We start from the raw sequence: 16,504 nt of genomic DNA, 5'->3' as shown, positions 1-16,504 counted from the left end.
GTTAGTTTTTTGTTTGTTTCTACGTCTTTTTGTTCACTTTCAATGTCTATTATTATTATTGTTGTTATTATTATTATTATTATTATTATTATTGCTATTATTATAATAAAAATATAATATATAATAATAATAATAATAATTATATTATTATTATTTATTATTATTATTATTATTATTATAAGGGAGACCAAGTGCCCCGCCTAACAACGTAGCATTAACGTCTCCAAACTCCACCATCATCACCATCCAATGGGATCCTCCAGCACAGCGACTCATCAACGGTATCAACCTGGGATACGTCATTGAAGTCTGGACTGGAATGGAGCTGAAGAGAACAGAGACCATTCGATTCAATGAGCAAAACCCCACGGGCAGACAGGTATGGAAGGTGTCGATTCCCTTATCCTAGATCAGCCTATTGTTACGAAAAATTCGTAGAATTACGAAAATTCTGGCTCCAATTTCAAAATTTCATGAGCATCTCTTCCGACATAAAAAATTATTGGAAATGAAAGTTGATGCCAGACTACATAATTTTAAAGATTTTGAAGTGTTAATCAATCCATTTGAGGGTAAAATGTTGATTTTTAAAGTTAACTACAGCGACTACAATTTTTATCCCCTAAAAATTACAAATTCTTTAATTTTTAAGTAGGCAGGTCCACCTTATCCCAATAAAAGGGGCTCCCAATAGCTCAGTTGGTAGAGCACTCGCTTCACGTGTGAGAAGATCAGGATCAATCTTGGGTGAAGTCAAGATTTTATTTTTTTTATGACATCCTGTTTGCCCAGCAGTGATTGGATGGATAGTTTGGTCTGATAAATCTAGTGGAAAATTCTTTGCGACAGACAAGCATCCTATCAAATGGGATGCAAGCAATTGCTATTGCCCATTTAAAGCCATAGGGCCTTATGGTTCTGAAGGACCATTTTATCCTTGCTATATGATTGAAGTGCTTTTAGTACATGTTTCGGCCATGTATTTGTAATAGATATATAATTTCTAGTTAAATCATAAAACTGATTTTTGAAATGTCAAAATGTAGAAAAACAGTTTTCTTTATTGAAATCTTTTTTTTTTTTTATTAATATTTTTTTCTTGAGCTTTTATATAGCGCCATATCCACTTAATGTGCTCAAAGCGCTTTACAAAGGGTCCCTGACCAACAGCAACATGTAGCATGTAGAACGACACATGGCGCCTGTTAGGTGATATTACAATTATTTTTTTTTCCAACTGAGACAACGCTGTTAATGGCTGGGTACTCATTTTTCACTGAGTATGGTGAGAGAATGTGAGTAAATAGCCTTTTCCAAGGACTCAACTATCCGCCGAGCGAGGCTTGAACTCTGGACCTTCCGATCCGAAAGCGAGTGTCATACCACTAGACCACATAGCTTTGCAGTAAGGAATGATAATCGTCCTATCACCCTACCTATATTCTGATATGGAATTCACCAACCACTATGGTTGGGTTTTTTAAAAGCAGAAATACATCATCAGTGAACAACAAAATTAATTAAATATTAATTGATTTTGTTTTCGGATGAAGAATGGTTTTGAATAGTTGGGTCTTTTGAAAGCTGTTCTATTCATTTTTTTGAATCATTTTATTTTACAGTTCACAGCTACCAACAGTGAAGTATTCTAATGTTTCTGAATCATTACTTTTGTTTCAGACTTACAATATCATCAATCTGCAGAAGTACACAGAGTATGAAATACGAATTGCCTGTAGGACTGCGCCTGGTCCTGGGCCTTTCAGCCCTGAAAAGTCTGTTCGCACCCTTGAAGATGGTATGAGATATAAAGCTTTATTAATCCTTCCTTGTGACTTGTTATGTGTGATATTGAGATTAGGTTCCATTTGTGAAGCTGAAAGGGGTGTATCTCTTTTCTCTCTTTTTCTCTCTCTCTAACTCTCTCTCTCTGTCTCCCTCTCTCTCTCTCTCTCTCTCTCTCTCTCTCTCTCTCTCTCTCCCTCTCCCCTCCCTCCCTCTCTCTCTCTCTCTCTCTCCTCCCTCTCTCTCTCTCTCTCTCTCTCTCTCTCTCCCTCTCCCTCCTCCTCTCTCTCTCTCTCTCTCTCTCCTCTCTCTCTCTCTCTCTCTCCCTCTCTCTCTCTCTCTCTCTCTCTCTCTCTCTCCCTCCCTCTCTTAATTTTCCTTTTATAGTGTTTTGTTGTAAAACTTTTACTTTACCACTATAAAAGTTCTTTGAAAATTTATTTTTCGGAATGAACATCCCTTAGAAATAAAGGGCCTGTGGATTTCATCACTTAACCACTCCAAGTTGCCGACCCAGAACCTTATCTCACTAACAAGATAGCAATCCTCAACACATTTTTAATTGATTCAATTTTTTGTTGTCATGAATTACTTTAAAGCTCTATTAAAAAAGAAAACAACAACATTTGAGTTTTTATATAGCTCAATATCCACTAAACAAGCTCAAAGCACACTTTGCAGGGGGTCCTTAGCCAACAGTGACTCTTAACATGAAGGACGAGACATGATGCCTGTTAGGCAATATTACAAATTTTTTTTCCCTACAGATACAACGCTGTTAATGGCCATTTTACACCCAAGTAAGGTGAGAGAAGATGAGTAAAGAGCCTTTTCCAAGGACTCAACTTTGCGCTGCTTAAACCCAAGACCTTCCTATCAAAAGGCGAATGTCAGATCATAAGACCACATAGCTGCAATATGTTGTATTTTGGATTAAGTATTCAGCCCATTTTTTACTTTTGTTCCAGTTCCTGGTCCTGTGTCAGATCTAAAAATTGATAATGTTAGAGCCAAGTCTTTGCGAGTCACCTGGAAACCACCCAAAGAAATTAATGGCATCCTCAAAGGTACTGAATGTTTTGACAATACTAGTTAAATATTTTCCCTCTTTATTGCTAAATGTGCAATAACATTGTTCATTCTGCTTACATAATAATTTTTTTCCATTTCATTTTTTAAAAAAATATTGTAGTTTTTTTGTTGTTTTTTCCTTGCATTTATCACCTTATTCAGCTTTCAGCTCTTTCTAACAGCATCAAGAACAACAAAAAAAAACCCCAACAAAACAAACTTGTTAAATAAATTTTGAACAGATCACATGTGTTATGAATGATTTGTTAGTTACAAAACAGACTTTGTCCCTATTTATCTTTTAGGAGAATAAATTTTGATTTTAAATCGCAGCATACGTGATAATCGTGTTATATTTTTTCACGGAGATTTGGGAACCAGATTTACACTTTTGTTTTCAGGTTATCGCATTACATACTCGGTGAAAGATGATCCGTCTGAAACATTTACTGAGGACAGAGGGTCTGATGCGACTTCCCATACATTGAATGAACTTCGCTATGAAACAGCCTATATCATCTCTGTCCAGGCAAAGACCAAAGTCGGGTTTGGTCCCTACAAGAGTGCAGAGATTGAATCAGGAGTTCCTCCCGGTAAGTGAGACAAAATCACTTTTCTACTTAAAAAAAAAAAGTAGTCCTTCAGAACCATTATTTGGCCCATGGAGCCGAAGTTTATCCCAGTTTCAATAGCATGAAACAGACAATATAAATTGCTTGTTACCCTATTGATAAAAAATAAAGATAAAAATTGAATTGTAAGCTTCAATTTATTAGACAAAATTTACACGTATCTTATTTGTCCTTAGTGTTTCATTCATCGTGTTTTGTTGATAAAGGGGAAATCTGAAACGTCCACAGTATCTGTCTTTGTTTAATAAATTGAAGCTTACAATTCAATACTTATCTTTATTTTCTCCTTCGAGCTTCAAGCAGCAACATTTTCCTTTTACCCTTTTAATAGGATGCTAGCCCCTATTTCAAATTATTTTCCTCTAGGTCTAACAGACCCAGGTATCCAATCACTGCTGGGTGGACAGGGGGGGGGGGGTGTCAGAAAAAATCTCAACCACCCGATCTTGTCGTTTTGTATGTGAAGCAAGTGCTTTACCAATTGAGCTATCAGAGCCCTGCGGGTAGTTGGATGGGAGCATCACCCTTGAATCATATACCTATGATGTTCGCATGGGTGTACGATCCGATAGTGATGTTGTTTCTTCTTCTCTTTACTAGCCTATCCTGCTTCTTTGGTTTGTGATTGTATTTTTGACAGGGGATATTTTTTTTTCTGTAAATCTTCTGCCTGTTTGTTCTTGGTTATTTATAATTTAGCTTATGATATCTTTAGGTTATGATTTTTGATTTACATTTGTACTATTTTTGTTAGATTGCTTGTTTTTTTTTGTTTCAGCGGTCTCTCCTATAACCTCAATTGTGTTGGAAGAGACCTAAAGCAACAAACAAACAAACAAAAAATCAGAGCCCTGATAGACATTTAGTCTTGTCTATTTGTCAATTGTTAAGTTGCACTTTCATTTTAAAGTGATGATGGAGTTCATGTAATTTGTAACCAATTGTCTTAAAACTGTATTATGTCAGAATGAACTAAAGGCTTCAAATTTCAATTTTAAGCTTAAAAATTCAACTTTAATCTTAGAAATTCGGTTTTAAAGTTTAAAAATTCAAGACTAGTAAAAATAGATGCCTTCTTTGTGGAGTGTGAATTTTGTGTCTTAAACTAAAAAAAATTAAAATTTTCAAATTCTAATAATTTTGTTTAACCTAATTTACTTCATCTAGTTCATTCAGACATAATACTGAATCGACACAGTGAGTGAGTGACATTTGTGCAACTGTGACCTTTTTTTTTCCAGGAAAGTGAGTTGCGCAGGTCCTGACTTTTTTTCACTAGTGCCTGTTCCTTAATTTTTTTAAATTTGATTTTTCAGAGAATGAAAACTTTTTGCCACGATGGGGAGTCGAACCCATGACCCAACTGTTATGGCACATCTGCCTGGTCATGAGAGGGATGCTATAATTGATGCTGTGGATGGAGGTGCCGTAACAGTTGGGTCATGAGTTCCACTCCCCATTGCCACAAAAGTTTTTATTCTCTATTGTCCTCTGGCACTTCTCTGCTCACTTCATTTCATGTTATTATAGACTTTTTTTTTCTTAAATCATTATTTTTCTTTGAATCTTTAATATTTTATAAGTGTGTTACTTTTCATTTGGCTATTTTGCACAGAACTCCCAGGCCCAGCTTCAAGTCTGGCCGTCAGCAATATCCAGGCAAGGTCTGTCAAGCTGCAGTTTATTCATGGCAATAACGGGAAAACATCCATTCTGCTATGGGTTGTGGAGGTAAAGAAATGAAAAATGGCAGAATGTTGCTGTCTTAACTCAAATTAGGCATTAGGTCAGCTAATCAGAGTTTTAAACCACAGCTCTGTAAGAATAATTTGTTGCTACTCCTGTACAAATAAGTATTAATTTTTACGACCAGCCAGAGGAAGATTAATATTGAACACGAATGAAGATACAGGAGGAACTAATACTTATCAAACAAGATAAGATATTTATTTGTAATGAAAAACAATGTAGGCTGTCAATAGCTCCAGATTTTCATGCCTAAAAGGGGGGAGGCCTGCAAGGGATGGCACTCTCATCATTTTCACAGGTAACAACTCTCATGAGCAATATCATTGAAAATTTTTCAAGTATTTGAATTTGAAGATATTAAATTCGTCACCGCAGTTGAGAACAGCCTCGAAATCTCCTGCCAATCTCATCACAGGGCAGTGTAAGATTATGTGGTCTGCTGTCTCTGGCATTCCCTGACAGTGGGGACAGTCGGCTGACTCCCTCATTATAATGATGATGAAAATAATAAAGATAATATATCCAAGGCTTGGGTGTTTAATTGATTAATAAATGTTTTTCATTTTCTCTCACTCAATTTTTCTACACAACAGGCACAAATTGAGGATGATCCAACTTGGAAAGAAATCTATTCCATATCGGATCCAAATGCCAATCAGATTGAAGTGCTCAACCTGAAACCCTTCACATACTACCGACTTCGCATCATCAAGAAAAACATCATTGATTTCAGTAAACCCAGTGAGCCATGCAACAGGTTTCAAACTATGCAGGCTGTGCCAGGAATGCCTCCAGAAAATGTCACACCTCGTGCCGTCAGCTCAACAGCCATTCGTGTCAGATGGAAGGTAAGTTGGTGAATCAAAGCACTTTGACCCTCTCCTTACTGGCATCTTCATGACTTTTTCCTGAATGGTCATACCAATCTAAGAAAAAAATATACATTTTTTGCTCAAAGTAAAAGGCAGTTAGCAATGTTATTTGCCATTTTATTCAGAAAAGCAAACTGGTACACTATTGAGTTAACTCTTAATGGCTATGTCCAAATATTTTTCTTCAAAATTATTGAAGAACATTAAATCTTTGACTTTTAAAAGATGCTGGTTGTGTCATAATGAATGTGACGATTTTCCTATTGTTGGTAAGGAAAGGGTTAATCCTCTGCTTACCAAGAACAGGAAAATCGACCCATTCTTTACAATACAACCAGCACTTTTAAAAATATTTGAAGATGAATCTTTATTATAGCTATCAGACCATACTCTGGTGAAGCAAGGATTTTTGTAAACAAAATTATACATGGTATGTTCTTGTTGCTCTTTAGATTTAGCAAAACGAATCTATTTTGTCTTGGATGGGTATGACTTAGAATTTAGAAATGTATATTTTTTATACTAATCAGCTTTCTATAATCCTCTCCCCTACTTCCCTCTTTCTTTCATAATTTTTCTCCATTAATTTTAATCTGTCGATTTTTAATTTCAATTTTGAACTTTTAAAAATTTAGAATAGAATAAAAATAAAAACCAAAAAATAAAACATGTTGAAAAGAAATTAAATCATATAATATACATTTTTGGGTTAAATGAAATATGCACGCATGAGTTTTTCCCCCCATTGAATTGCATAATCTGAACACTTTTTCAGCCATTTAGAGACAACTTGCTTATATATAATTTGATCCTTTCAACAGCAAATCCCTACAACCGAATGGAATGGAGATTTCCTTGGGTACAAAATTATGTACCGTCGTTGGAGTTTGGACGTGGACTTGAATAATACAAGCCCTGCGACTCTCGATCTGATACGCCATACAGAATGGACAACCGTGGCTCTCAGGGATGGCAGCAACATCCAAGAATATACCCTACAGGACTTGGAAGAATGGATGGACTATGAAATCAAGATGGTGTCGTTCAATGCTCCTGGTGATAGCCAACCTAGTCCAGTTTTGAGTGAAAGAACATTAGAGGGCGGTAAGAACGCTATGCTTTTTAACCAGTTAACTGTCATACTCTGGAAAAAGTCGTATTTAAAAACTTGGCCAGAAAAATCATTCTTTATATATTGATTGATTTAAATGACCCTTATCTAATCATGGCAAAAACTCTCAAACCTTCAAGTCCCAGGTTTGAGAGTTTTTGCCATGATGAGGGTCATTTAAAGTGATTGAATATTTGAAGGCTGAATTTTTTGGTCAAATTTTTAAATACTTGTTTTTCCAGAGTGCAACAGTAAACTGTTGTGACAGCTGAAAAATTTACTTGACGTCTACACGTTTAATAACCTATGAGGTGGAACTTATTTATTACACACAAACAGCAACACCAAAAATAAAAGAAAAAAAAAAATACATTCATTTAGAGCTTATCCCCATGAATTGAGAGTAAGTACTTTACAGTTTTTTGGTTTTCTTTTCTTTAGCTACAATGTAGATTTATAGAATTCAGACATCCCTCATAGCTTTGAAGGGCTAAATGGTATGACTTCCGACTTCAGACCTGTAGGTCCTGGTTCGAGACCCGCCTTGGGCATTTCAAAACTGAATCTTTACTTTGTAAAAGCCTCATTACTTCACTTCTTTCACTGCACTCTGGTGTAAAATGAGAACCTGGCCAAGTAGCAGCATTGTCTCTGTCCGAAAAAAACAAAAATTGAAATAGCGTCTCACAGACATTATGTTTTTTTCATACACGTTAAATGTGGCCAGCATGGAACCATTTGTAAAATTCTCTGAGCACAATTATTAGTGAATATTGCACAATATTTTTTTAAAGTGCAAGCTCAAATACCCCATTCACAAAAATGTAGCTTTAACCTATATAATTAAATTTAAATTATTTGTTTGCTTGTTTTGACGTTTTCTCTCTTCTCCCAATTTGGTATTGTGTCAGGTTGAAATTAAAAAATTAATTTTTAGTCCTGATATGGTTCATATATGTAATTTCAGTTCCATCTGCCAGTCCAGTGAAGATCCAGCCAATTCCAAGTTCCTCTACCAGTGTTGATGTCAGCTGGGCTCCTGTCCCCATCCTTCATAGAAACGGAAATATTATGGGATACAAGGTATAGTTATGAGATTTTAAAAGCCTATTGCTGTGTTTTTTTGCTCTTGTTCTGTTAATTGTTATCTCACGTTCATCATCATCTTCATCCCCATCATTATTATTATTATTATTATTATTATTATTATTATTATTATTATTATTATTATTATTATTATTATTATTATTATTATTATTATTATTATTATTATTGTCATCAACATCGTCTTCATCGTCATTCTCTATCATCATTTTTTTTTTGTAAAAAGGGGGGCTGTTCCGCTAGTGATAACCTTCAGTTCTCGTTTACATTCAGTCTTTACTTGCAGTGGAACAACAAAAATGTCTGATTATTTTTCATTTAATTTTTTTTTTTTTTGTCTCCCTGATGACATTGATTATCAGTGCATGTGCAAATGTGGTCTGCCAAATTTAATCAGTATATTACACAGACTTTTAAAGGCTCAAAATTTAACTAATTGAGATTGTTTAGCCTCCAATTTCGTAGGTTTTTATTCAAAAGTTTTGAGAAAAGGGAATTTAAAAATATGTGTTTGATATCACATTGTCTGTTTATTGTTGTTGTTGCTTATTCAGAAGCCTTTGAGCTTGCTATCTTGTGTCCAATGCCATGCATAAGTTGGTGGTCGTTTTTAACTTTTGATTTGTTTCCTCTTTAAATTTGCCATGATTCTTCAGATCAAGTACAAAGCAGACCTTCCGGATGAAGAGCCACAATTTCTCCAGATTGACGGGGAGGACACCCTCAGTGCCCAACTGACGGGACTGCGCAAGTTTGTGCATTATGACATACAGATCCTAGCTTTCAGTCGGATGGGGGACGGAGTGACGAGTCGTGTTTTCACAGTCAGAACGTCTGGAGATGGTGAGTGATTTTGGCAAATCTGCCACTTATTCCAGATTAAATCTTTATTTATAGATTGTTTTTGTGGACAAATTAAAAAATAAGTCAAAAAGTAGATATTTTACTCAGAATTAGACCAATTGTTGGCCAAATTGTGCTTTTTAAAATTCAGGTCCAGATTTTTCAACCAAAAGAAAATCAGCCAAAAGTAGATATTTTACTCAGAATTGGACACATTGTTTGTGTGGCCAAATTGTGCTTTTTTTCTTTAGGTTCGGATTTTTCAACCAAAAGTCTAGAGTAAAATCAGTCAGAAGTTGATATTTTACTCAGAATTAGAAAAATTGTTTTTATGGCCAAATATGTGCTTTTTTTTAATTGGGGGAAGGGGATTGTTTTGTTTTTATGTTAACTTAGCTACATTTCTTTTATATTTCACTCTATTTTATTTTAGTACCTGGACCTCCAGTGGAAATCTATTTTCCTGAGGTGACCCTGACCTCTGCTACCATCAAGTGGCAAGAACCAGAGAGACCCAATGGTTTTATCAGAGCCTACCGAGTGGCGTACCGACGGACGGATGAACCTCTGTCAGTTATGGATGACAATTCTAAAGATTTGAGCTCTAAGGAGCTTGAGCTAAAAGTTGAACCCCTGGATTCAGAAACGCTATACGTGTTCTCTGTACGAGCAAAAACAGAAGATGGTTGGGGAGAGACTGCAACGGTTAAAGTGTACACGTTTGGAAATAGAGGTAGTGTGTTTTTATAAATCAGTTGCAGTTTTTGTTTCTTTTTACTTTTAATTTTTTTTTAATTTATAAAGAAATTAAAAAAAAAATATTTACTTAATTATTTGTTTATTTTATTTATCTATTTTAATTTATTAATTTATTTAAAATAATAGTGAGAAATGGGGTTTCTTAGAAGGATGTTAAGAATCTCATGGACAGAGAAGAAAACTAATGAAGAAGTATTAGAGCAAGCTGAAACTAAAAGGCTATTAATTCCTACAAAAAGACAAATGCAATTTTTAGGACACCTAAATCGACATAAATGTATTGAACATCTTGCTCTCACAGGAAAGATAGAAGGTAAAAAGAGTAAAGGTAGACCAAGAAAATCATATTTGAATAGTTTGAACAGCTGGGTGACAAAGAAAGAGAAGAGTAATATTAATTTTCTGAGGTTATCTGATCAGAGAGATGAATGGCGTATCATGATCACCGATGTCTGGCACAGACTTGGTACTTGAAGAGAGAGAGAATTTATTTAAATTTTGCTTCGGAGCAAGAAATATGTTTAAGGAGCCTTTTCTTAAAATTATTCTTCTCTTCCTCAACTTCCCAGTTCCCTGTCAAATATTGCTCTTCTGTGAAATTGATTATCTTTTTACCCTAACGTTGTCAGGGAGTGTTAGCTATCAAAATGTTTTTAACAGTTACTTATTCCCATTTTAAAACAAAATTATTGAATCCAGTGATATTGGCTGGGTTAAGTTGTCAGTTGTTCATAATACCATGTCATCCTAATGGATCACCTCTGTGGTGTAATAGGGGGTTCCAATAGCTCAGTTTGTATAGCACTCACTTCATATGCAAAGGGAATGAGATTGATCCCTGGTGGGTCGAGATTTTTTTTTCCAACCTCCCTGTCCACCCAGCAGTGATTGGGTGCTGGGTCTGTTAGATCTGGTGGAAAGTACTTTGCAATAGACTAGCGTCCTAGTAGTTGCAAGCAATTACTTTTGTCCGTTTTATGCTATAGAAATTGGGATATATTCATCTCCATGGGTCTAATGGATTAAAAAAGACTACTGTGGTGCAATGGTAGCACAACTGGCTGTCTTTTTGGGGATGTTTTTTTTTCTTGTTTTTTTCTTTCTGCTTTCTCTGTGTCACTGTTTCATACACACGTTTTTCAGATCTTTATCTTACACCTGCCTCCTAATTTCTTACAGTTTTGAGACAATTGGTCAGGTATAAAGACACAAATTTATAATCTGACAATAAAAATGCATTCCAGATCGACCGGATGCCCCCAGCAATGTGCGTGTGGATCGGGATTCCATTCTGTCCAGATCCGTGACTGTCTTCTGGTCACCCGGCAATGACAATTATGGTCCAGTGCGCAGTTTCATCGTACAGTACCAAGGCTTGGGCGATGACTGGAAATCCGTGGAAGACACCATCGGGCCTGACCTCAAGAGTTACACGGTTACTGGGTAAGTATTTTATTATATTTGTTAAAACTGATACTAAGCTGCTAGAAATTGTGGACTGAAAAGTAATAAACAAAAAAGAATATAATAAAAAGAACAAGATACCAAACACAGAACGTTTCGGGCTCTAAACCCTTCTTCAACCAACAATAAAAACAAAAATGTAACTAAAAAACGAGATCGACGACTATTTTTGTTATTCATTCATTACGATATTGTGATTTAAAACATTATGAATAGCCTATAATGTTAAGTTTTGGACTTATAGTGTTAACATCTATTGAGAAAAAGTATTATTTTGATTTAAGCATTATGGATGGCTTGTAATGTTGATGCTTGGAGTTCTGATATTTAGAGCTTGACTTCAGGAGAAGTAGAGACAAAATAAAGACTTGATCATCATTCATTTCAATGCCTCAAAATTATGCATCATAAAGTGGAATAAGATGTGGTTGAAAAGAAAATTATTCAATAATTCATGCTTCTCTTCTTAATTGAAGAATTTCATTTTGCGCATTGGCCTTGTTGAATTGGTGGTTATGCACTATCTAACTGTTCATGTGTACTTATTTATTTATTTTAAAATAGTGTGTGTTTCATTTACATGATTTACTTTGTCCTTCTTTTTACCAGTTTGAAGCCCAACTCTGAGTACAAATTCAGAGTGGCAGCCAGGAATGACATTGGTACAAGTGACTTCAGTGCCGAGTCATCCGAGGTCAAGACTGATTCTGATAGTATGTAGTATTATTTTATTATATGGTCAAGACTGATTCTGATAGTATGTCGTATTATTTTATTATATGGTCAAGACTGATTCTGATAGTATGTAGTATTATTTATTATATGGTCAAGACTGATTCTGATAGTATGTAGTATTATTTGATTATATGGTCAAGACTGATTCTGATAGTATGTAGTATCATTTTTTTTTTCACCGTGTGCATTGTGGGGGGGGGGGGGGGGGTTGTATGTAGTATTATTTTATTATATGGTCAAGACTGATTCTGATAGTATGTAGTATTATTTTATTTTTAAAACATTTTTTTTTTCACCGTGTGCATTGTGGGGGTGGGGGGGGGGGGGTTGGAATGCTATAGGATCAGATAAACCACACCTTTTATTCACATGTCTCACAATTATGCCCTCTATGAACATTACAAGAAATCTTGGATAGAGTTGGTCAGGTGGGCTAGGGCTAAGTTTTCATTATGGCAGAGACCTCATTGAATGTTAATTAGTCAAATATTACTTAAAAACCTTGTTGAATCTTTGGTCCACAATCTTTTATACACTGGTTCGAAACTAGATAATACAACTACTGGGAAGTAGGTATGTCATTTCTCATCATAATCATATCCTAACTGATAAACAGTTATCATTTCCATCAGGTCTTGATAGAATTTCTGTTTGTCACTGAGTATCTTTTACTTCCCTTTGCATGATTGAACTCGGTACCTTTCGGTACGAAGCAAAGACCATACCGCTGAGCCACAATGATTTGGTAGAAAGTTCCCTGCTATGGATTAAAATCTTATTGACAGGTTCAAAAAGACTTAGGAAGGTTTTTATATAAAATCTCGATGAGCTCGAATGAATATCCCTGTACCCAGAAGGTATGGTGAGAAAAATGGACATACGTTTCAGTTATTTTTCGCATATTTTTGAAAATGTGTCATTTGAGAATTAAATGATATGTTCTAATCCTGTAACCATGATTATTTATCAATCAGTTTAGGTATTGAATTAAATCGCCCACACATTGATATATGGCTTTCGTAAAACTGGCTTTTACACTTTAAAAAAAACAAGCGAGCTTTTATATTGAGCAATATCCACTAAATGTGCTCAAAGCGCTTTACAAAGGATCCCTGACCAACAGCAACACTTAACATATAGAATGAGACATGACGCCTGTTAGGGGATATTATATTTTCTCCCGACAGGGACAATGCTGTCAACGGCCAGGTACTCATTTAAACCTGAGTATGGTGAGAGAATGTGAGTAAAGAGCCTTTTCCAAGGACTCAACTATGCGCTGAACGAGGCTCTAACCCAGGACCTTCTGATTCAAAAGCGAGTGTCATACCACTAGACCACATACCTGCACAACCAAAAATTTTATTCTTTTTTTTTCCCTTTCTCTCCTGATAGAACCAGACGGCGCTCCACAAAATGTGCAGATAACTGCCCTGACAAGAACCTCGATCAAAATTACCTGGGAGGTATGTTTGTATTTTTCTAACTTTTTTTTTTTTCAATATTCTGCTTGAAACGAGGAGAAGAAAAACTTAATTAAATGATAATTTTAGTAGTTTTGGATGAATTAAATTTGAGCATTTATATAGCGCTACATCCACTAAACGTGCTCAAAGCACTTTACAAGGGGTCCCCAGCCAACTGCAACACTTAACATGTAGGACAAGACATGATGCCTGTAAGGAGGTAATACAATATTTTTCTACAGAGACAACACTTAGGGCGAAGAGGTACCCGAGTTTATGGTGAGGAATGTGAGTAAAGAGCCTTTTCCAAGGACTCAATTTTGCACTGTACAGAGCAGGACTCGAACCAGAGGCCTAGTTGTTCGAAGGCAAGTGTCATATTAAGTGTAATTGTAATGAAACACTGCTTTTGTATTAAGGTGGGGGATGGTTGTGAAAGGAGAAGGAGGGCTACCTATTCCTGTTACATTCCTCTGCATAGGTTCCTTATCAATACAAAGCTTTTACTTTTTTTTTTTTTTTTTTTTTTGTACAATGGGAGGGAGGGAGAGAGAGAGAGCACAGGATTTCAAATATCCTTTCCCTGGTATTGAGACTTTTGCCTGGATAACAAAGAGTTCAGCACGTCGACATCTGAGCCATTCAGTTCTCTTTCAAGATCTTTTAGTGAACTGTATCAACATTCAAACGACTATTACTCCTCTCCCCTCCCCCAAACAACACACTGCTTAATAGTCACTTACTTTCAAATATTCACAGCTCAAGTTTCAGTGGTTTAGAGCACTATGCACTTCATACGTTCAGATATTAAATTTTGATCCAGCTTTCACCAATTTATCACAGTTTTTAGAAAGGACTATGTTGATTCTTTCTCGTCCTATGATCCTATGATATACCAATAAGAGGATAATTTTTATAGAAATCTTTTTCAATATTAAATTGTTTTGGAAACTTGAGCTTTTTCCATCTGATAACAAATGTTAAAGTGTGACTAGAATATCCCATTAAACAAATCTTCTTCTTCTTCTTGTATGCCTTTATATCTTTATTTCGAAGATGAAGGTACTCGTCCTTTTTAGTTCTTCTAGCGGGCCGAAAAGTTTTTTATGTAGAGAGTTGCAGAGTGCCATATCTGTTCTCCATGGGTTGAGTATTTTCTGCATTATTGCAGTATATGCTCTGCATCTTCCCCCTCCTCACCACATGAACAGACCGGTGACTTGTCAGTTTCATGCATCCTAGCATAAGCTTTTTAAGTCTATTGTGTCCTGTCCTGAGGCGGAACAGGATTACTTGTTCAGGTCTGGGTAGCATATGGTAATCATCTAAACGCATTGGTGTAGTATGAAGCCTCTTAATTATGCATTTTGTATTAAACAAATATTTGTGAAGCATAATTTGGTCTTTCATTTTGGACCGAAAAAAAAGTCAATGCTCTGTTCAAAGGTCATTTTCAGTGCATTCATTAAAAAAAATAAATTTGCAGACTATTTTTAACTCTGCCTCACTCTAACATATTTTTATTTATTTTGGCCTGAAAACTTTCACTCTTTTTGTTGGTAAATTAAGAAGGCCCTTAACTTGTCAAAAAGGAAAAAATGCTTATAACCAAGACTTTTTAGACGTTTTGGCAAGTTAGGGAAGCCATCCTAATCTGTCAATAAATTATGTAAGATTTTTGTGTTCAAAATTTGCACAATAAAAGGAAATCTCAATAGCTCAGTTGGTTGACCAGGCACTTCACAAGCAAATGAAAAAAACTTTTTCTGCACCTCATTTTTTTTTTTGTCCACCCAGCAGTGATTAAGTAGCTGGGTCTATTAAATCTGGTGGAAAGTATTTAGCAAAAGACTAGCATCCTATCCAAAGGACATCACACAATTGTTATTGTCTTTTTAGTGCTATAGAATTTGGGATTAACTGTGTGCCTTATGGCTTGGAAGAAAACTTGTGCTACAGAACCTATATTCAGTCCCTTTACCTGGTTACATTCGAGTTCTTCTGTGCTATCACATGCTAATATTAAGAATTTGATTTGCCCACCCAAAGGCCCCTCATGAAGATCTGTGGAACAGTGACATTTTAATGGGGTACCAAGTCAGGTATAGGGAGGATGCCCCGTCACTGCCCTGGCGCTATCAATTCACTGATGGCAGTGAGCTGATAGCTAAAGCACGGCAGGGTGCCAAGTATATTTGCAGCGTACAGGCAAACAACTTGATAGGTGGAGGACCGTGGAGCCAGGCTATCGTGTTTTACTTGGAGATTGGTACTTACTTATCCATTATGCATCTATTCCACTTTCCCATTTGAATGGCCATGGTTGTTATTATTATCATCAATTGTGGTTTTCTCTCTATATGATGCTGTGTTGTTGCATATATTTTACATATTGTTTTGTTTTTATTTTATAAATGTATTGTGTTCAAAAATGCTTTCTTTAATTAAATTCTAGATGTTGTATGGGATGAGATATGATGGTTCATAATGGAATTAATATGAGGACAAGACTTTCATAAATAATATAGTTGATATAACCAGTTAACTGTCATACTCTGGAAAGACGTTGTGTTTAAAAATTTGACCAGAAAACTTGTCCTTCAAATACCGGTTGATTTAAATAATCCTCATCTTGGCAAAAACTTTCCAACCTGGGTTAATAATAGAAGTGTTACTTGTTTTAATTTATGCCGTAAACAGTTGACCAGATAAGGGAAAAATTATTTGGCGTTTCAGGCAAAAGTCCAAGATTGAGAAATTACTTTAAGCAGTACATCCTCACCATGCAATTATTAATTTGCATAAATAATGAAAATTCTAATTTATGAACCAAAAGATCACAGTCTCTGCTTGGTATGATTTATTTTTTGTTCCCTGATTTGATTGCTTTCAAGTAAAAGACTCCTTGGTTAT

General features: G+C 35.6%; 1 protein-coding gene across 4 annotated transcripts in view; it reads left to right on the top strand.

Annotated features, from left to right (window-relative positions):
* The window catches only part of LOC144973445 (protein sidekick-1-like), a 49,441-nt gene that overhangs the window by 18,762 nt on the left and 14,175 nt on the right, over window positions 1-16,504 (top strand). For 2 of the 4 annotated variants that reach the window (XM_078915905.1, XM_078915906.1), the window contains exons 16-29: window positions 183-379; window positions 1,681-1,798; window positions 2,754-2,852; window positions 3,258-3,449; window positions 5,104-5,219; window positions 5,831-6,085; window positions 6,931-7,213; window positions 8,188-8,303; window positions 8,981-9,167; window positions 9,601-9,900; window positions 11,171-11,369; window positions 12,000-12,103; window positions 13,521-13,591; window positions 15,641-15,860. In XM_078915905.1, coding sequence (XP_078772031.1) covers window positions 183-379; window positions 1,681-1,798; window positions 2,754-2,852; window positions 3,258-3,449; window positions 5,104-5,219; window positions 5,831-6,085; window positions 6,931-7,213; window positions 8,188-8,303; window positions 8,981-9,167; window positions 9,601-9,900; window positions 11,171-11,369; window positions 12,000-12,103; window positions 13,521-13,591; window positions 15,641-15,860 — 2,457 coding nt within the window. The remainder of the gene's footprint in view (window positions 1-182; window positions 380-1,680; window positions 1,799-2,753; window positions 2,853-3,257; window positions 3,450-5,103; window positions 5,220-5,830; window positions 6,086-6,930; window positions 7,214-8,187; window positions 8,304-8,980; window positions 9,168-9,600; window positions 9,901-11,170; window positions 11,370-11,999; window positions 12,104-13,520; window positions 13,592-15,640; window positions 15,861-16,504) is intronic. The other 2 variants (XM_078915903.1, XM_078915904.1) reach the window with 1 other exon arrangement.

Source organism: Berghia stephanieae, chromosome 5 (assembly GCF_034508935.2).
Source record: "Berghia stephanieae isolate SIO BIC M18660-M18661 chromosome 5, UCSD_Bste_1.3, whole genome shotgun sequence".
NCBI classification, from domain to species: Eukaryota; Metazoa; Mollusca; class Gastropoda; order Nudibranchia; family Aeolidiidae; genus Berghia; species Berghia stephanieae.
This window is presented reverse-complemented; position numbering and strand designations above follow the sequence as displayed.